Genomic DNA, 22,428 nt, shown 5'->3' with positions numbered 1-22,428 from the left:
GATAATGATGGTTGCTGAGGACATAGAGAAAATGGAACTCTCTCAGACATTGCTGGTGGAAATGAAAATGGTGCAGATGATACAGAACATAGTTTGGCAGTTCCTCAAAAAGTTAAACACAGAATTACTATACGACCCAGAAGGTCTACTCCTACGTGTATACTCCAAAGAAATGAGAAAATGTATCCAAACACTTGTACACATATGTTCAGAGCAGTACTACTCACAATGGCCAAAATAGAAACAACCCTAAATGCCCATCAACTGATAAATGGATTAACAAAATGAAGCATTTCTATAAAATGGAATACTCTTCAGTCATAAAAAGGAATGGAGTACTGTTACATGCTACAACATGGATGAACCTCAAAAACATGCGAAGGGAAAGAAGTCAGATATAGGAGGTTATGTATTATAGGATTCCATTTATACAAAATATCCAGGACAGGTAAATTCATAAAGGCAGAAAGCAGATTAGTAATTGCCGGGAGCTGGGTTAAGGGAAACAGGAGACACTATCAGGCGTCCTTATGGAGTGATAAAAAATACCTTGGAACTAGATAGATAGAATAGTTGCACAATACTGTGAATGTACTAAATGCCACTAACACGCACATTTTAAAATGATCAATTTTATGTAATGTCAATTTTACCTCCACAAAAGAATGAAGCTGATGTTGACATGAAAGATTATGATGATAATGATGATGATAAAATCAGAGTTAACATCTTGTGAGCACTAAACTCCCTTGTCTGGCACATTGCTCAGATTTTTACATGCATTCTCATTTTAGTAGGAATAAGAGAAATAGAAGTAGTATCTTAATAATAATAATAATAATAATAATAAGTATCCTCTTTATCCTTATCTTAAAGATGAGGAAATTTTGGCTTAGAAAGGCTAATTAACTTAACCATCATTACAACACTAATCACAGACAGATGTGACTTTAAAAATCAGTCTGGTTGATATTGTTGGTTGGCTGACCCAACCACCATTTTCAACCCAGTTTTTCCTAGCCACCTTCCTGCCAAAGGTAGATACATGACAAAATTCTGAGATGTAAGCAGAAGTTTACTGTGGGGTTACAGTTCTGCTTTAAAAAAAAAAAAAGCTACCTCTTTGCTATCTGAAACTGAAACAACCACTGTGCAATCATGAACAAAAAAATCAACTAAGGGTTGCTGCAGGGGAGGTGGGTGGGGGATGGGATAAATGGGTGATGGGTACCACAGAGGGAACTTGATGGGATGAGCACTGGGTGTTCTATGTAAATGATGAATCACTAAATTCTACACCTGAAACCATTATTGCACTGTGTTAATTAACTTTGATTTAAATAAATTTTAAAAACAAATCAAGAGCATCTCAGAGTCAGCCAATTGTGAGCCACTCAGCTTTCACCAGAAGCTGTCTAACTCTAGTTTTGGGGGAGAGGGGAAGGAGGGATTTGATTTGTTTGAACCCACTATAATAGGACCTTCTGTTATTTCAAGTTAAAAGCCTCTCTACTGATTCACTGACTGTGAAGTCAAGGCTTTAACCACTACACCGTAACAACTGTTTATATATTGTTCACATTTTAGGTAGCAATTCAAATTTATTATCAGAATTGCCACAGAAAACTTAAGATTGCTATTCTTTTTATCCATATCAAAGTAATAGGTATGGTAATATGATTTTTGTTAATTCAAAGTTTCTTAAGGATACAACTAACTGTATGCTAGAGAACAGATAAGCAATGGAGGAGTATCTCCCATTCAGTAGGTTATATTTTCACTTTATTGGTAGTATCCTTTGATGCACAAAAGTTTTAATTTTAACGAAGGGCAATTTATTTTAGATTTTGTTGCTTGTGCTTTTGATATCATATCTAAGAAATCACTGCCAAATCCAGAATCTCATATTTACCTCTATTCGCATCTAAGAACTTTATAGTTTTAGCTCTTCCATTTAGATCTTTGATTCTAAAGGACTGATTTTGGATCGGTTTTGATCCATTCTGAGTTCATTTTCTGTGCATGGTAGGAAGTAGGACCAACCACCAATTTTACTCTTCTACATTTGTCACCTGTATTACCCATTATTAGCATGAAGCCACTGCAAAAGCCATCTGAATCATTTTCCTGAATACTTCTTTCTCCATATACTCAACCAGTAGTAGTTTCCTTCTTGATTTTTATAAATGAAACAATCTACATAATGTAAAATGTATTGCCTAATTGACTCCATTTTATTTAGTGTATAACAGGAAATCTTGAGCTACATTAGACATATCTACAGTAGGTCCAGGTTTTTTAATTTTTAAAAATTGGCAGGGGTGGTTAGTAAATCTCTGAAGTTTATTTTTTATTTTATTTTATTTTTTTTAACGTTTATTTATTATTGAGAGACAGAGACAGAGCGTGGGAGGGGCAGAGAGAGGGAAGCAGGCTCCAGGCTCTGAGCTGTCTGCACAGAGCCCGACACTGGGCTCAGACTCACAAACCCAAAGATCATGACCTGAGCCGAAGTCTGACGCTTAACTGACTGAGCCACCCAGGTACCCCTAAGTTTGTTTTTAGGTTTAACATTTTACCGCTCAGAATATAGTTGATGAGAAAATGTGATTGCTGCTTTTGTAATCTAATATTGTTTTATTTGGTAATTCTTAGTCTGTATATCTTTTACTGAATGGCATGCCTTGATTAGAAGGTAGCTTACTAGTCCTTTTCTCCCCCCTTCATCTACAGTGTTCAGGATGATGTAGTTAGCTGGGAGAAAGTGGTGGTGGTATGGTAGCCTATACAGGGCTGTTGAATTCTCTTCGTCAGCTTTATTTTATTTTTTATTTTTTTAAAATTTTTTTTTTCAACATTTATTTATTTTTGGGACAGAGAGAGACAGAGCATGAATGGGGGAGGGGCAGAGAGAGAGGGAGACACAGAATCGGAAACAGGCTCCAGGCTCTGAGCCATCAACCCAGAGCCCGACGTGGGGCTCGAACTCACGGACCGCGAGATCGTGACCTGGCTGAAGTCGGACGCTCAACCGACTGCGCCACCCAGGCGCCCCTCTTCGTCAGCTTTAAAAACACAGTCTATCAGTGCAGGATGGATGGGACGGGTCTTACACATTCTTCTGCTAACTGTCCAAAGGTTTCACTTCTAAAGTTGTCTAACTGTTCTAAACAAAGGAGGATATAACTTGCTTAGTTTTTTTGTTTTTGTTTTTTTTTTAGTACTTGATTCTGAAACTTGAAAGGCCTGCTATAGTCCAGAACATCACATTTGGAAAATATGAGAAAACTCATGTCTGCAATTTGAAGAAATTTAAAGTCTTCGGTGGAATGAATGAAGAAAATATGACAGAATTGTTGTCCAGGTAAGTTATGATTACGGGGAAGAAAGAGTTCTCTTTTAAACAAGTTGTAGTCTTAGTTTTGTCTCTTTGTGGCTAAATCTGCATGGTTTCATTTTTTCTTTCAAGGGAGAAAAGAATGTTTCTACTATTGTATTTCTAGTGCCTTATTTTAATATTGTGGCTTGAGTTAGCTTTTTTTTTTTTTTTAACCAACAGCCACTACTAAATATTGTTACTAAAAAAGAAAGAATAAAATTTGGGTTTCTTTTTTCCTACTTATTTTTCAGTCTTATTTTTGAACTGTAAATGACCTCAGTAGTATTTTCAGCGTTAATAAAAATCTTTGCTGTAAAAATTATAGACTCTATCCAAAACATTAAGATCAATTGCCCTAATCCAGAAATAATATTTTGGTCATTTAGTAAAAATTAGAGACTAGAAAGAGAAAAGGTATAAGACTAGCACAGTACCTGCCACTTGGAAGGAGCTCAGTAAATATGAGTTTTCACAACATAGACCACGAGGAATGAAAGTATTAATTTGCCCCATAGATCATGAAAAATCAGATAGCCAGTAGAGTGGGCAAATAAAACCATATTGTTTTAGAATGTATTTATGATATAATATGTCCCATCAGCACAGCATTTTATATGAGTAAATATTACATCTATACTGCATTTGATTTAAGTCATGAAAGTGTTTTAGGACATAAGGCAACCTGAAGGTAAGTGACTTTCCCATAAATACTTGTGTTTCAATCCTAGTTGTTTATATTAGGTGATATGGATTTATTTTTATTTAGGGTGAAGTGGATGCTATTAAACTAATGGAGTAAGGTTGTCTTTGAAAATTTGTTGAGCTATAAAAGGAACATTATTGGCATCTTAATCAGAATTTTCTAATATTTGGCTCTAAGTTGACAGATGTGAGTGTGATTATTTTTAATTTTTTTCTTACTGCTTACATATTTTATGTCATTTTCAGTTACACACTAAGAATACTAGGTCCTATCACACATTTCCCTGCACTGTAGCCACATCCTTTAATTAAGACTGAACATTTTTCATCAACCTTTATATAACTAAGAGAACACAGTTACAATGCAGTTGATGTGAATGTACAAGTTTTGACCTATATTCTCATGTTCAACTACTACTTTACATTGTCTTGGTCATGTATTTTGTTTAACCTTAAGATCTGAATTTGTTTTAGTGTGTTTACTAAATTATAAAGTCAGATTTGATAACCTTATTTTTATTCACAGTGGCTTAAAGAATGATTATAACAAAGAAACATTCACCTTGAAGCATAAAATTGATGAACAGATGTTCCCTTGTCGATTCATTAAAATAGGTAAGGTTTTCAGCATTCTGAAATAGAAATAAATTCTTCATACCATCAGTCAGCAAACTACAGCCTGTGGGCTGAGCTGAATCCTTCAGGACTCCTGTTTTTTAAAACATTTTGAGAACACTGCCACACTTGTTATTCACTGGTTATATAAGTCTGTATCTTGCTTTTGCGCAACAAAGACATAGTTGAATAGTTGCAAGAGACAAAATGTTTACTGCTTGGCCTTTTGCAGAAAAAGTTTTCTGATCCTTACTTTATACATCTATAACTAAATGACAGTTATTTCAAGTGGGACCTTTTCCAAATATTTTTTCATTTGAAAGTTTTCTTAGAAGGTTTAATGAGAGGGGCACCTGGGTGGCTCAGTCGGTTAAGCGTCTAACTCTTGATTTCGGCTCAGTTCATGATCTCAAGGTTTGTGGACTTGAGCCCCCCTTCAGGCTCTGCGCTGACGTTGTGGAGCCTGCTTGGGATTCCCTCTCTGCCCCTCCCCCCCCCCAAAATAAATAAATAAACTTAAAAGAAAAAAGGTTTAATGAGATAAGTGACTTGTTTCAGCTTTGATTGTTTCATAGAGGATTCATCAAATTGTAAAGCTATAACATTCTAAACTAAATACTGATGAATCCCTTAAGGCAATATATTATGGCTATTTCCTATTCTACCTTTTTTTTTTTTTAACTTTATTTATTTTAAGAAAGAGACAGTGTGAGTTGGGGAGGGGCAGAGGGAAAGGGAGACAGAGAATCTCAAGCAGGCTCTGCACTGTCAGCACAGAGCCTGATGTGGGGCTCAAAGTCAGGAGCCGTGAGATTATGACCTAAGCCAAAACCAAGAGTTAACCAAAAGTTAACCAAGAGTTAACGCTTAACTGACTGAGACACCCAGGTGCCCCTCCTATTCTGTTTTTTGTCTTTTTTTTCCTCATTAAACTAATTTTATGGCCCACTAATATGGTGCATTGTAATGTTTAAAAAATACTACCTAAGGCATGTATTTATTTAGCTTAAGACAGTATTTGTAATGCTTCCTTAAAATTATTAATTTTAGGGTTATTTTGCTTTTCTTTAGGATTTATTATTTAGAAGGTAGAAAAGTTGAGGACTTGACAATTTTAATTTGTATCTATGTTGCCTAACTATGACAATATTATCTTAAAATTAGAGTGAATTAGATCCTTCAGAGAATAATAGTAATAAAAGCTAGAATCCCATGTTTTGATTTGAGAGAGAAAAATTCGTCTTTTGGAACAAGTAGTGTACCTCATTGTCATTGCCAACCTATCAAGAGGTGGCCTGTTCATTTCATTGAATCAAATAGTTCTATTGGGCAAAAAGAATATATTAAGGTCTTAATAAAGACTACTCTACAGGGAAAGCTATTCTTAGAACATTTGGGCTATCCAGGGGCCCCTGAGTGGCTCAGTCAGTGAAGCGTCTGACTTTGGCTCAGGTCATGATCTTGCAGTTCATGAGTTTGAACCCCTCATCGGGCTCTGGGCTGGCAGCTTAGAGCCTGGAGCTTGCTTCACATTCTGTCTGTCTGTCTCTCTCTCTCTCTGCCCCTCCCTGCTCATGTGCGTGCGCGCTCTCTCTCTCTCTCTCTCTCTCTCTCTCTCAAAAATAATAAACATTAAAAAAATTTTTTTTAATTAAAAAAAAGGATATTTGGGCTATCCACTGTGCTAATTTCTTTTATAACTATAGTTTCTGTTATTATAATGAATAATTGTAAATAAAAACCTATTTCCTGTTTTCCTGTGAGAATTTATGAAGAAGCAGATTTTTTTACTATGTTTAACTCTTGGTCCTTTTTTCTTTTTTTTTTTAACCAAGTACTGCTTTCCTCAGTTTGTGGACCGCTGGCTCCTACAGCCCTTGCATAGTTACGTGTTTCAGATATACAAGTAGTGAAATATCTTACATTTTCCCACAAAGTACTTCTTCAGCTTCTGTTTTGCTTCGTCATACAAAGTGAAATTTCTTTTTTTTATGTGCTTTATTTGTGCTTTTTTGCATGATACCTACAGTCTTTGGTTTACATTTAAGGAAAATATGTACTGCTATAGCTCTCAGTCTTCTAGTATTTGTCATTAGAAGAAGTGTGAATAAATATCTATTTAGGGAAGTTGCATAGTTTTTTAAAAATTTGTAAAACAGAGGTCTCTTCTGGATGAGTTAGACATTCAACTGCCCGAAGACAAGAAATTGGACCTCTTTCCAGCCCTTTTTGTCAGCCTTTAATTACAGAGTATAATGATGCCTTTTACTTAACCCTGGGTTAGTTTCATGGTTTTCAGGCAAATGTTAACTTGAGCTTTTCAAGTGATTATAGGCACTTACTAACTCATGATATTTAGGATATTAATATTTAGATAACTTCATATTTCTTTTCTATTAAAAGATGTTAGTAATGGTCAGCTGTGTGTTTGCTTTCTAGTCTTTTCAACATTCTCTTGATATGTTTTGTTTGAAAATAAGGTAAATGTGAAACTATTAGGTTAGTATTTTTAGTTTATAAGTGTTTTCTTAAAAGGTCATTCTGAAAAAGCACTTGTGATGTGTAGCTGTCTCTTGGTGGTGATTTAGCAGATATTTGTTTGCCTGGTTGGCATAAATTGTTAGAATGACTTGGATTTCTGTGGATTTTTTGGATTTTTGCAGCCTGGATAGTTGTGGGGGCTTCAGGGAGAAGCTTCAGCTCTGGCTGGATTGGGCCTGCATTCTGGATCCTCAAAAGTATTTAGAAGTCTAGAATGAATACTAAGTCTGGGACGGGTGTGAGTGCCCTGATGGTGGCCCTTTATGAAAGCATGTGGAAAGGTGACATTTTAAAAACTGTACTATTAAGAGGAAAATTAATATAGTAGTAATAGCTTATAATAATAATAGCTGACATTTATTGAGCACTTACTGCATGCCAGTTACTGTGCTAGATGTTTTGTATACTTATTAATTCTATAAGAGAATAGATGCATCCTTTCAGAGTGGTTAGTCTTGAACTTTTAAGATGATCTTTCAGAACTTTAAAATTACTGTCATCTTCTAACAGCTGTTTTAGCCATCTAGATAAGAGTTTCCTAAGGGATACTGCTAAAGCACACTGAATGTGTCACAGATGCATTTCATTGTGCTGAGGTGTTGACCACCCCCCCCACCCCCCCCCCCCCCCCCCCGCCTTGATCCTAGAGTAACAAGAGCCTGCAGGCTCTTATCCTTGTTTGCCATAAACATTATCACTGTCTGTGCATGTCATTATGAAGAAGGTTGGGAAGCACTGATCCTGATCATATCCGTGTCTGATTGTGCCATGAGGAAAACTGATGGTTGAGCCCTAGGATGCAAACTCTTAGCCTTAGGATGTATATTAGCAGTTTCTAATCTTTATTTGAGGTGGGAGCAAAGGCATCTTTCATTGGGGATCAAAGAACATGTGCTTCAAGCTGCAGATCACATTTAGATTTCTTTTTCTTTTTTTTTTTAACTTTTTAAAAAATATTTATTTTTGAGGAGAGGGAGACAGCGTGTGAGCAGGGGAAGGGCAGAGAGGGAGACACAGAATCCGAAGCAGGCTTCAGGCTCTGAGCTGTCAACACAGAGCCCAACATGGGGCTCGATCCCATAGATTGCGAGATCATGACCTGAAGTTGGACGCTCAACCGAGCCACCCAAGCGCCCCTAGATTTCAGAAATATAATGTGTAGTATGTCTATTATGTATTATTAGAATTATTAATGCTATAAAAATCATTTGTAAAATTTGAAGCGAGTGTACATTACTCTGCTTATTCTTTATAGATCCCTTCAATTTGTTAAAAAATTATACTCTTCATCTTTAATATATGATTTTCTTGTTCTCTGAAAGGTTTTAAGTATAACTAATATTAGTCTAGAAATATTTCTGTTGGGTCATCCAGTATATAGACAAAATCTCACTAAAACACAATTGCTAAAAGGTCTTTAATAAAGTGAACATTTTATTGGGACTTGAGTAAGATATATTAAGATATTTTTTTTCCTCCAAATCTTATTGAACTTGGACCTGGAACTTCAAATTACTAACTAATGTCTGGTTATACTTAGAGACTATATGTTCTTTTGGCCTTGGGTTTAGAATCCTATTTTATTTTGACTCCTACTACTTAATGGTTATTGCTGTGATGTAATAGATCAACTTTTTACTTTTTAAATGGTACTGCTACATAAAGGAATGAACACCAAAACAATGATGATGATTTAGTATTCAGTGGTATAAAACTTTTTGACATTTTTGTCGTTTGCACATGTAAACTGAAAGCCATATTAAACATCCTAATAGTCAGTCATATATCCTAATAACTGGTGGCTACTGCCTTTGTGTTTCTTCACTCACACAGATAGGAAGTCATCTGACGTAGCTCCTCATTGAGCATGATGTGCTAAAAGAGAGCAGTGGACTTGGAAATCAATAGGTTTGATATCAAATATGATGGCTATTCTGTTTTGATACTTAAAACTTGACAAGTGTTAGTTTCTGAATAGTTACATTATTCATTCTGAACCATATTAGTGTTACATTAAAACCCATTGGCTTATCTTACACTTTGAGTTAGTCTTTTATCCGTGCATGGTTTTGTAACATCATTCATTGTTCATTTAGAAATACAGTTTACTGAGTTATGCAGATCTCCCAAATGTGGAAACATTTCATTCTGTAATATTAAAAAAATCATGGTCATTAATATATCACCATCAGTCTCATCAGAAATTGCCTAAAAGTAGTTAAATTCACAACCTTAGATACCAATTTTCTGAAATTCTCATTTTTCCTTGAAAGCTTGAACTTTATCCTTGGCAACAAATATTGTCAGTTGTTTTCTTTGAAATGATTGATAAATATCTGGCATATACCCCAAACTCAATAATCATAGATTGCCTATAACTTTTCCTTTTAAGAGGAAATTGTATCCTATTGGTGGTGGTGGGGACAAATGACAATTATAGCTCATAACTCAAACAGCTGTACGGGTTCTTTTGTTTGAGGTAACCGCCATGCTTTGGTATACAGTGGAAGTGCTTTATGTGTACTTGCCATTTTGTCACACAGAATATTAAAAAGATTTGTCCTTAATGTTAGGAATTTATTAAAAATTTTTATTGTGTCATCAAAGACATTCTTAAATGAATTGTCCTTTAAAAATTGTTTTATTTTAAAAAATAAAGAGGGAGGGAGAGAGAGTGAGCAGGGAAGAGGGGCAAAGGGAGAGAATCTTAAGCAGGCTCCACACTCAGCATGGAGTCCAATGCGGGGCTTGATCTCACAACCCTGGGATCATGACCTGAGATGAAATCAAGAGTCGGATGCTCAGCCGACTGAGCCTGAGCCACCCAGGTGACCCTGTACTTTTCTTTAAAAAATTTTTTTATTGCATTTACTTGTTTTTGAGAGACAGTGAGACAGAGTGCAAGCGGTGGAGGGGCAGAGAGCGAAGGAGACACAGAATCCAAAGCAGGCTCCAGGCTCTGAGCAAACGTTCAGCACAGAGCCCGACACAGGGCTCAAACCCACGAACGTGAGATCATGACCTGAGCCAAAGTCAGACACTTAACTGACTGAGCCACCCAGGCCCCCCCCCATGCTTTTCTTTTTAAACATTTTTTTTTAATGTTTATTTTTGAGAGAGAGGGAGCACAAGCGGAGAAGGGGAAGAGAGAGAGGGAGACAAAGAATCCAAAGCAGGCTCCAGGCTCTCAGCTGTCAGCACAAAGCCAAATGTGGGGCTCGAACCCATGGACTGTGAGATCATGACCTGAGCTGAAGTCGAGCGCTTATCCGACTGATGTAGTTAGTATACCTTAGCTCCTGAGCCACCTTGGTGCCCCTGTATTTTCCTTTTTTTAACTGCAAGTATATGATGGTGAGGAATACAGTGCAGTCTCTACTGTATCAAGAATACTAACACATTTTCATGCTACTGCTTTTCATGGCACTGCTGATGTGTCGGAAGTTATACTCACCATTGTCTTTTCACCAAGAGTGCAAATGTCAGTACAGTTAAAAATGTAATGATAAATAATGATAAAATCTTAGTCTTATTATAAACAATGGTTGTGACCACTTGGTACATCCTGAAAAGGTTGCAGGGGTCCCCAAGACACAGTGGATCATATGTTTAAAACCTTTACTTTGTTCTGTCATTACTGAAGTGAAATGTTACCTTCATCCTGTGGTAGGTAAATTCCTCTGAACCTTGAGATTTTTGGATATACTTTTCTGCTTCAGTAATTTATCTTCCTTTTCCCCCACTAATATCAAACTTATAATTACTATGTATTTTTAGAAAGTTTACTTTCTTTTGGATATTCTTGTGTTACTCATTTTTTAAAAACCAATTTGTTCAGGTACATGACAAGAGATAAATGAATATTGGGTGTCTGGCTGGCTCAGTCAGTGCAGCATGTGACTCTTGGGGTTGTGAGTTCGAGCCCCACGCAGAAATTATTTATAATCTTTAAAGAATAAAATGGATATGTACTATTGAGACTTTGATTGAGATTACATTAAATTTATAATTGAAGGGAACTGAGATGTTTACAACATTGAGTTTTTCCATTTAGGAACGTAGTATGTCATTTCGTTTTTTCATTTCTTAAGTAAAACTCTATATTTTCTTAAATAGATCTTGCATATTTTAAACTTTCTTCTGAGATATTGTAAGTTCTTTTGGCCATTTTAAATAGGACTTTTTCATTATATTTTCTAGTTGGTTATTCTAAGTAGAGGGAAAACTGATTTTCATGTTTACCTTGCATACAAACTTAAGTTTTCCTGTTGAATCTCTTGAATTATTTAAGAAGATAGGTTTATCATTCTCAGGTGTTAATATTTTTTAATTTGCATTTTTTTTCTCACCACATTTGATAAGATCTCCCATATAGTGTTGCATAATAGAGATAATTGGGCTTTGTCTGATTCCTGACTTGAGTGGCAACATGTAATGTTTCTCCGTTAAGTTCAGTTTTTGAGGCCTTTGATATTAAAAAAAAAAATCTAGCTTAGGTAGTTTTATTTTGCCTTCTATTTCTTATATATTAAAAGGGTTTTTTTAATGAATAGGAAATGAATATTAATTTACTCTTAGCACTATTTGAAGTTATCAAACACATTTCTCTTTTACTTTGTTAACATTGTGAATTATTAATATAGCTTCTGTTGTTAAACCATCCTTCCATTCCTGCAGTGAACTCCCATTTGGTTACAGTGAAAACCTGGTAGAATGTTTCTGCAACTTTTAAAAATTTTTGAATATATAGTTGAGATTAGCCTTAAGTTCTTTTTCTTCTGGTTTTGTTTTCAGGGTTATGCCACTTGTTAAGTAATTGAACTTTTGATCTCTTTTTGTGTGTTGATATAGTTTAATTTATATAGTAATTATTTGTTTATTGTGGGTTTGAAAAAATTTGCCTACTTAGTCATCTAGCCTTGTCCTGTTTTTAGAGGGGTAAATAAATGAGCACTTTAAACTTATTTTATAGTGTTTTTATAGTCAAAGAATCCTCTAGATGGAATGATTCATATTTTCTTTATTTTTATTTTTGTTTTAATTTTTTTTACTGTAGCCCCAGCACCTAATAATACAGTGTTAGGCTTCTAGAAAATGTTCCGAAAATTTGCTGAATGAATTTTAATAAGCTCGAATAGTGATTTTACTTTGCTAAAGTTTTATTTGAACTATGTTAATTTTTTTTTTCTTTTTCTTTCTTTTTTATCTTCACAAAGTTCCACTCTTATCCTGGGGACCCAGCTTTAACTTTAGCATCTGGTATGTTGAACTTAGTGGCATTGATGATCCTGATGTAGTACAGCCCTGTCTCAACTGGTATAGCAAGGTAGGACTGTGCTTTAAAATCCTTATTTTATGTTTCTGATTCCTATAAAGGGAGACATGTGTCAGTCTTTTGTCTTCATTGCTATTGAGAATAATAATAACTGTAATGCTTAATTAACATTTATTATTTACATTCTGCCAGCTGCTAAGAAATCTTTATGATGTATTTAATCATTACCACTCTGTGAGATAGGTACAATTATCATCCCTATTTTATAGATGATGAAATAGAGCACCGAGAGTTTAGTATCTTACCCAAGTCCACACAATTGTATAGTGCCCAAGCCAGCATATAAACTCAGATGGTCTGGCATTATGTTACTACCTGTCTGACCCTGAATTTTGTTTTCAGCCTATATTGATAGAAATATTTAAACACAGTTTTTAGTGGACTAGCTTTGATTCTATATTGGTTTTATAATACATTACTCCATTGTATTTGTTGAATAAAATAGGCATATTTTCTTTTAAAGAATTTGAAATAGTTTTTATAAATATTATGATCTTGTGCTTATAGGAAGTATAAGAATTATATTTAGCAGTTGTATTCATAGACTATTTTATACAATAGATGCAGTCTGAAAAATGTGAGTTTAAATTATTGAGGAATAGATCTGGGTTTTTTGCATACCCTTTATACTTTGTTTTTTGTTTTTGATGTATATTTATTCGACTCATGACTTTTTGGGGGGCGGGGCTCTCTTGTCAAGAAGATAATAAAATTTTAGTCCAATCACCACTTCCTGTTATTTTTATTTTCAAGTAGGGGTGAACTGATCTACTCCTAGAAGGTTGGGAAGCAGTGTAGATTCTTAGGTTTTTAGTGTAGAATTTCAGCTTTTTTCTGGTTAGTTTAATTGAGGAAGTCTTTGACTAATTTATTTTTGGCATTTGATTATATTCAACTTAAAATTGATGCCGACTTTTAGTATTTTCTGTATTTTTCATATATTCTTGGATTCCCTGTCATACTGTAAGTTTGTTCAAGGTAGAGACAATATTTTTAATTTTTTTTTTCAACGTTTATTTATTTTTGGGACAGAGAGAGACAGAGCATGAACGGGGGAGGGGCAGAGAGAGAGGGAGACACAGAATCGGAAACAGGCTCCAGACTCTGAGCCATCAGCCCAGAGCCCGACGCGGGGCTCGAACCCACGGACCGCGAGATCGTGACCTGGCTGAAGTCGGGCGCTTAACCGACTGCGCCACCCAGGCGCCCCGAGACAATATTTTTAAATATTAAAAATCACCTTTACAGTGTTACACACATAATAGTACATACGTAACATCTTCTAAATTCTGTTGGTTCTTTTAAAAAATAATGGTTAAATTTCTCTGTTACTGAATAAAATTTTCCCTTTAGCCTATGGTGTGTGTGTGGGTGTGTGTTTTCTTTAACATACTCACACAAATCTCTTGATATTGTAGGAAGTTGCACATTTCACCTGTTCACCCCCCAGCCTTGTGGAGAGATTATATTTGAGAGCATAAAATTGTTCAGCCTCGTTCACTTTTCAAGTTCTCTGCATTTATTATGAACCTCTAGAAATTAGATAACTCTTCATCCTCTTTGAGTTTTAGTGTTTTTCTTAAAGCATTAAAATTCTATTATTTCATAAATTTTCTCCTTCTATGTATCTGTATACAACTTGATAGAAAACTTAAAATGTGGTTATGACTCACATTCCTAAAGGCAACATGATTGAAAGGTATCACTGTTTAGTATATTTCTTGATAGTCATGATAAATCTTTAGAGGCCAAGGGTAATAAATTAATAATGTAAAGTTAGTTTGGATAAATAATCTTTTGTTATTTGAAAGGAAAATCATGGTTAACTGTAATACTTAAGGAAAGATATTTTGACATTTTATTAATAAAAAAATCAGCCAACTGTAAGCTTATTTGTGTTTCAAGTCTTATAAATCTTCTAAAAGGTAGTATTATTTTTTGCCTTATTAAAGAATAATGCTTATAAGAAAATCATATTTTTGTTTGGTCATCATGCATTGCTTTTTTGTCATTAATTTTGTTAACTTTGGAAATTTGTGGAAATTTCATAAAGTATTCTTGAAGTTACTTTTTCAAAAAAATCTGAGCTTGTATTTTTGGCATTCATCCTATTAGAGAGTTAATAAACTCAACATTCTTTTTGGATTCTAGTTAATTGAGATGTTTACTTTATAGCTATTTAATAGATAAGGTAGCCAGGCATGGAAAAAATTATAAAATTTAAGTAATCTCTTTCTGAACATTTTGAGGCATAAAACCTGTTTGTGAATTTTGAAATATATAAACATTGGATAATATTTGCTTTTCAAGTAATAACTTATTACTAAGAACCAAGAACAAAAAGCGTGATGACTTCTGTGTTTCGTGTAATGGTTTCTGTGCTTTCAGTACCACCATTGCAATCTGATTAGTAAAAGCTATAGACGTTATAATCTTGGTAGTCTTCAGTGGTCTTTGATAAACAGTTTTTCTGCTTCTTTTCTTAAAAGTTCAGGCTCAAGGTTTGGTTTCATCTTTTTATATCTTTCAACTTCATGAAATACATACCTGTGGGTATATTTGTATACATTTATCTTTTTCATATCTTTCTGCTATATACTTTGTGACTTTTGGCAAGCGATTACAATGGACTAAGCTTTAGTTTTGCCATTTCAAAGTGGGAATGATAATGATACTAATGAAGAGTGTTAGTACAGTGCTTAATACATAGTAAACGCTCACTTTAGGTTTGTTGTCACTTATTATTGCCTACAGTAATAACTAAGCAAATCTCTTCTTTTCATACTTTCTCTTGTGTTCCAGTAGTACCGTGAACAGGAAGCCATTCGCCTTTGCCTAAAACACTTTAGACAACACAACTATACAGAGGCCTTTGAATCGCTGCAAAAAAAAACCAGGATTGCCCTGGAACATCCCATGTTAACAGATCTACATGATAAACTGGTGTTGAAGGGTGATTTTGATGCTTGTGAAGAATTGATTGAAAAAGCTGTAAATGGTATGTTATAGACGTGTAAACTTAGTTTGGTTATTAGAGTGACTTCAAGTATATACAAGAAACAGTTTTTTTGAAAAGAATATAAGCTTATGCCAATTATTAGTTTACTTTTTTCCCTGTCTTTTCATTCTGTAAAGATTGTTAGCTTGTTGAATTATGTGCTTCTTTTATATAAAAATAGGTTCATAATGAGACTTGAAAAACAGAAAAGAAACATATTTGAACTCACATATCTAAATCTAAGTTGCCATCTTAGGAAACCGTGGAAGGATGCATTTCTGAATGCTAACATTGACTAGCACTAAACAATGTTTAAAAAATTGCTTTAAATGCTACCTTCTATGTTAGAGGCCTATTTATTCCTTTATGTATTTTTGTTGATATACAATTACCAATTTTAATGGCATAATTTGGCATAATGGATAGTTGGATATGCCAAAAAAACTTTATTAGTTGAAAGCTATAATGAATTAGGAGATTTGTATTGGAAATATCTGTGTGGTATGGATGCTGCATAATTGCTGATTTTCTTGGGTGGTTTGTAATCTGGTTTTGAAAGAAATGTGAATATCAGAACACGATATACTCTCCAGAGGTAATTGTTTTGGATGATGGCACCTATTTGAATATTTAAAGTCTTATGTTTTGTTATTTTCTTTTATTTTTCTTTTATTTTTTTATTTTTAGCAAGAGTGTGTGAGAGAGAGAGGGAGGGAAGGAGGGAGGGAGGGGGAGAGAGAGAGAGAGAGAGAGAGTGAGTGAGAGAAAATATTTTTTAAGCAGGCTCCATGCTCAGCACCAAGCCTGTCACAGGGTTTGATCCCATGACCCTTAAGAGATCATGACCTGAGACAAAATCAAGAGTCCAACACTCAACCCACTGAGCCACCCTGGCAACCCTGTTTTGTTATTTTAAAAAAGGATCTCTGTTATAGAATGGCATTCTTTTAAAAAATCTCCCACTAACTTTCACAGTGACAAAGAGCAGAATACGTGCTTATGGTATAATAAAAAACAAATAAACATTTGGTCTTTGTCTCCTAAAACTATTGGAATTTGGTGGAGGGATAAGAGTGTCTTAGATATTGAAATGACAGGTGGCTGGGGTCCCTAGATAGACTCAGATTTCTAGAAACACAAACCACGTGTGCAGAGGGCTAGAACTTTCAGCTCCACCCTGAACTCTGGGGAGGGGAGAGGGGTCAAAGACTGAGTTCAGTCACCAGCGGCTGATGTTTTAATCAGTAATGCCTAGGTGGTGGAGCCTATCCCCCTCCCCCCCCCCCCCCAAAAAAAAGAAAAGCCCTAAACATTGAAGTGCCTGAAGAGCACATGGAAAACACTCTCTCTCTCTCTCTCTCTCTCTCTCTCTCTCTCTCTCTCTCTCTCTCTCTCTCTGGTTTTATTATCAGTCCTGAAGGGGGTTGTGGGAACCCCAGATTCGTATGCAGTAAATCAGAAGTATAAGTGGCCTGGGACTTGCAGTTGGCATCTGAAGTGGGGTAGGCTTGTGGGACTGAGCCCTTTCACTTATGGGGACCTGTTGGTAACTTCAGGCAGATAGTGTCAGAATTGAAATGTTGGATACATCCCATTTGGTGTCAGAAAATTGGAGAAATGGTTGGTGTGAAAAAAAACCCCCACACATTTGGTATCAGAAGCACTGTGAGTAAAAACAGCTCAGTGTTCAGTATAAAACTTGTAGAATGAAATTTGGTGATTTTTTTAATAGGGAGAAAGAAAAATAGACTTTCTCAGTTCTGTGCTTTCATATAGTTTAATCTTATTGCTGTTACCGTTTGTTATTAGATGCTCATTTATCAGATAGGTTGAATATTTTACAACTGAAGAAAATGGAATCAGTACAGCCTACTTTGAGTTTATAAATTTTAAATTAACTTAAAATGAATTGCTTTTGGCTTCATTGCTTTGTAATAACCAACTTGTCTCTTAGCTTTATACATTGTTAGGGCTTATTTATATTTATTTGGTAATGATTCTTGCAAATAAATGATTACTGTTTGGGGTGAGGTAGAAGGGGGGAAGGAACTAGGGAGCAGATTGGGAAGAAAAAAATTTTTCCCATATTGGTAATAGAATAAACATTGGAATATAAACAAATAGAATATGTATGATTATTAATCTCTTCCCAAACCATTCAAATGCCACCAGTGAAAGTATAAATGTATGTATGCCATTTTTTAAAAATCTTTATTTATTTTCAGAGAGGGAGAGAAAGAGCATGCGTTAAAGCACATGCACACATGAGCAGGGGAGGGGCAGAGACAGAGGGAGGGAAAGAATCCCAAGCAGGCTCCATGAGCCCGATGCTGAGCTCAATCTGGGCTTGATCTCACAAACACGTGAGATTATGACCTGAGGCTAAATCAAGCATCAGAAGGTTAACTAACTGAGCCACCCAGGCCCTCCTATGTATGCCATTTCTGAGAATGAGGAAGTCATACGTGCTTTCATGGTTTGTTACTTTTGTTTCAGATCTTTAAGGCATGTAGTATTTTATTAAGGTAAATAACAATGACAACAAAAGCAACTGGCAACTTTATGCTATGACTAGGCTAGAAACAGTTATATTTAAAAACTGTGTCTTTAGGAGACACCTGAGTGGCCAGTCACTTAAGCATCCAACTCTTGGTTTTGGTTTAGGTCATAATCATGGTTCCTGAGATGGAGCCCTGAGTCAGGCTCTTCACTGACAGCTCAGAACCTGCTTGAGATTCTCTCTCCTCCCTACCCTCTCTCTGCCCCTCCCCTGCTCATGTGCTCGCTCACTCTCAAAATAAACAATAAATTTAAAAAACTAAATAAAAACTGTGTCTTTATAAATATACTCCTATAAGAGAAACTGTTAAAACTATGTGAAACTCTGATACTACAGAGGTTTATTGGCTCCAGGAAGGACCCGAGTTTAGGGAACATTGGTCATAATTCTGTTCTTGAGACTTAGAGCTAAGTCATGTTTTTTGTATTCCTAAACTGGCTTGGAACAGTATTTAGTTAATAAACATTCCTTTCAGGGTTGTTCAGTTGCTGCTGACTTCACTGATGATGATTTGTTGGACAAATAAGGAAGTAAACACTGAAGAGTTTTTTGGCTTGTGTTCCACTAAAAACATAGAGAAGGGCAAGAAGTTCCTGTTTGCTAAATAGGAAAGTTGAGAGAATGAAGAGCATTTTCTATGAAGCATCTTATAATGGATGAAACAAAAAATGATTTTTCGTATATATTAGCATGTTCTTCAAGTATGATATTTTAAGAAAGTGTCTAATAGGCTTCCTAGTTGTTAGAAACATCCCTGCATTTAACAGAAGACCATGGAGGTGGGGAAGGGGGAAAAAAAGACGTTAGAGAGGGAGGGAGGCAAAACATAAGAGACTCTTAAAAACTGAGAACAAACTGAGGGTTGATGGGGGGTGGGAGGGAGGGGAGGGTGGGTGATGGGTATCGAGGGCACCTATTGGGATGAGCACTGGGTGTTGTATGGAAACCAATTTGACAATAAATTTCATATTAAAAAAAAAGAGAAAGAAACATCCCTGCATTTACATTTAATTTCATGACAGGTGATTCCTGAACCAATTAATGCTACTTTTTTGTTGACAGTGTCCGGGGAAAAGGTAGAGTCCAGTGATTATGGGCAAAAGTAATCACCTAGGAACAGGAACTCATCACTTTGCAGTGTTTATCTTATTTCCTCTTGAAATTAAAGTTTGCTTTTGTGAGGTAAGGGAGTGATAAAGTTTAGTAAAGTTTAGTAAAACCAAGTTTAATAAAAGGGTCCAAAAGTTTCAGCTGGAGGTCTTTATCGTCTTCCCACTTTCCCTCCTCTTCTCCCTTTTCTTTCTCCTCTTTTATCTGTTTCTTCTCACCCCGTGGTTTACGCAGTGGTGGTTAATTATGTGGCTGGCCTGTTTCCCTGTCAGCATTTTTTTTAAGTGAGATCTCTAGGCTTGTTGGAGTTTCTAGCCTTTGTGGCAGGGTTTTTTTTTTTTTTTTTTTTTTTTTTTTTTAATTAACATTTATTTATTTTTGAGACAGAGAGAGACAGAGCATGAACGGGGGAGGGTCAGAGAGAGAGGGAGACACAGAATCGGAAACAGGCCCCGGGCTCTGAGCTGTCAGCACAGAGCCTGACGCGGGGCTCGAACTCACGGACTGTGAGATCATGACCCAAGCTGAAGTCGGACGCTCAACCGACTGAGCCACCCAGGCACCCCTGTGGCAGGGTTTTTAACTACAGATCTAGTATTGTTAGTGGCTATAGGGCTGTTCATATTCTATGTATCCTGAGTGAGCATGGGTAGTTTGTGTCTTTTTTTAAAGTTATTTATTTTGAGAGAGAGAGAGCTCATGAGGAGGGGAGGGAGGGGTAGAGAGAGAGGGAGAGAGAGAATCCCAAGCAGGGTCTGAGCTGTCAGTGCAGAGCACGACGCGGGACTCCATCCCACAAATCGCGAGATCATGACCTGAGCTAAAACCAAGAGTTGGACGCTTAACTGACTGAGCCACCCAGGCGCCCCAGTGGTTTGTGCCTTTTAAAGGGCATGCCCATTTCATCTAAATTAGTGCATTTATTGGCATAAAGTTGTTTATGCCTTTATGGCACCTTTATGTCTTATTTTTTATAGTGGTAATTTTTGTCTTTTGTATTTGTCTTTTTTGTCTCAGCAGTCTGGCTAGACATCTATTAGTTTCATTTTAAGAAAACAGCTTTTGGTTTCTTTGTTACCTCTGTCTCTTCTCTCACCCCTGTGTGTGTGTGTGTGTGTGTGTGTGTGTGTGTGTGTGTGTGTGTCCGTCCGTCCGTTCTGTTTCATTGATTTCTACCTTTATTATTTCCTTTTTCTTCTGCATAGTGTAGTTTTAATTTGCTCTTCTTTTTCTAATTTCTTACAAATGAGACCCGAGGCCATTAATTTGAGATCCTTCTTTACTAATACAAGCATTTAGTGTTAAAGAATTTTCTTTTAAATGTAGTTTGCTCCCTGGTGAGTCAGATACTGCCCCAGGTTGAGTTGTTGCACAAAGAAAACTGTAGCATAGAAGGAGATCACAGGGGATGGCTTCCAAAACTGTGACTCCCAAAGAGGGGATAAATGGGTTCCTTTTGTTTAGGGTTAGGATGAATATTTAGATTGGGAAGCCTTGTGATCTCTTGTAGAGAAGGGCATAAGGTCACCATGTGCCTTAAGGAAACATGCCTACACACAGATTGTATGGATTGGATGTCATGTAAATGAAGCCGAGTCTCCTCTTTGGGCAGAGGTTTTAGTATTATAATGAGGTAAAGGTGGTTGTGAGTCATTCCAGAGGTCACCCCATGGTCCTTCTGCACGGGAGTTGGGAGTATAGCTGAAAAGGTCTGGGTGGTCTGAGCCTGTGGGGTCTTGTCAGGGCCCTTGCCATCACCTCATGAGTGGTTTCAGGTTTCATTTGCCTGAGTTAAGAGCTAAACCGGAAAGAAGAGCTTAAGGAAAAACAAGACAAATGCTCGTAAGTACGAGCTGGTGGGTCTTGGGATCCAGACAGTGACATAAACACTGCTAGCTGTATATCACAAATTCTGCTTTGTTGTGTTTTCACTCCTGTTCAGTTTAAAATACGTATGCATAATGGCACACTTTTCTTTCCAACCCTCCTTATGCCTTATTTTGTTCTCTTGTGCTTAATCTTTTGGTCAGGATATCTAGTACAAGGGTGAGATGACATAATGATAGTGGATATCCCTATCTCAAAAGAAATGTTTTCAGCATTTCATTGCAAAGTATCTTACTTGATCTGGGTTTTGGAGCTTCTGTATTAGATTCCTAGATTGCTAAGAGTTTATGTTATTAATGGGTATTGAATTTTACCACTTTTTCTCTATCTTTTGTGATACGACTTTTTCCTCCTAAATTCTATTAATATGTGAAATCAGTGATTGATTTTCTAATGTTAAACCTCAGATATATTTAACTTCTCATTTCTCAGATAAGCCTATCTTCCTTATATAATTTTTGGTCTATTTTGGACATAGATGGACTAATGTTTTGTTAGAATTCTTCCAATTATTTTCATTAGTAAGATTGGCCTTGTAATTTTTACCTTTCTCTTCAGGTTTAGCATCATTGTTACACTGATGTCACAGAAAAGGTTGAGCTAAACTTTTCTTCCTGTAATCTGAGTATGTGTAAGATTTGAATTCTTTCTCATGTGCTTGGTAGAACTTGTCATTATGCTCTCTGTGCTTCAAAATTGCTTGGAGGAAATACTTTTGTCTATCAATTCAACTTCTTTAAATGTAGGACTGTTCAGGGTTGTTTGGTTGGTTGAGCGTTTAACAAGATATCTTTTTCTAGGAATTTGTCAGTTTCACTTAAAATTTCAAACTTGTGGTCATGAAAATATACATGATATCCCCTTGTTTAATGTTTTCAGGACTTCTTGAAATGTCTCTTTTCATTCTTTCTGTTTCTCATTTATGAATTCTTTTTTTCCCCCCATCACTCTTACTGTCACCAGAAGCTTATCAAGTATATACTGGTCTTTTGAGGAAACCAATTTCTGGTTTGTTGATTCTTTCCATTATTTCTAATATCTTCGACTTATGCTCTATGTTTAATGTGTCTTCTTTCTCTCTTTGGCATTAATTTGCTGTCTTTTTATAACTTACTGAGATGCATGCTTGGCATATTAATTTCCAGACTTTGTTATTTTCCCATGTATGCATTTAAGGATATAAATCCCCCTCTACTTCTTTTTTAGTTGTGCTATGAAGTATTTTCATTTTTGTCCAGTTCAGTAATTTCATTATGAAATAATATGGCTCTTTTGTGAGCCATAGTTAGATAGAAATGTAG

General features: G+C 35.9%; 1 protein-coding gene across 6 annotated transcripts in view; it reads left to right on the top strand.

Annotated features, from left to right (window-relative positions):
* MKLN1 (muskelin 1) overlaps positions 1-22,428 on the top strand; it is a 378,677-nt gene that overhangs the window by 250,333 nt on the left and 105,916 nt on the right. For 4 of the 6 annotated variants that reach the window (XM_086689876.1, XM_086689867.1, XM_086689884.1 and 1 more), the window contains 4 exons: positions 3,222-3,364; positions 4,608-4,696; positions 12,454-12,563; positions 15,378-15,570. In XM_086689876.1, the coding sequence (XP_086546002.1) occupies positions 3,222-3,364; positions 4,608-4,696; positions 12,454-12,563; positions 15,378-15,570 (535 nt within the window). Of the gene's footprint in view, positions 1-3,221; positions 3,365-4,116; positions 4,269-4,607; positions 4,697-12,453; positions 12,564-15,374; positions 15,571-22,428 lie in introns of those variants that run through there. The other 2 variants (XM_086689886.1, XM_086689892.1) reach the window with 2 other exon arrangements.

The sequence above is a fragment of the Puma concolor genome, chromosome A2 (assembly GCF_028749965.1).
Source record: "Puma concolor isolate L17-30 chromosome A2, mPumCon1.1.hap2, whole genome shotgun sequence".
In the NCBI taxonomy this organism is placed as follows: domain Eukaryota; kingdom Metazoa; phylum Chordata; class Mammalia; order Carnivora; family Felidae; genus Puma; species Puma concolor.
Note: the sequence above shows the minus strand (reverse complement) of the source record. Positions and strands in the feature narration are given on the sequence as shown.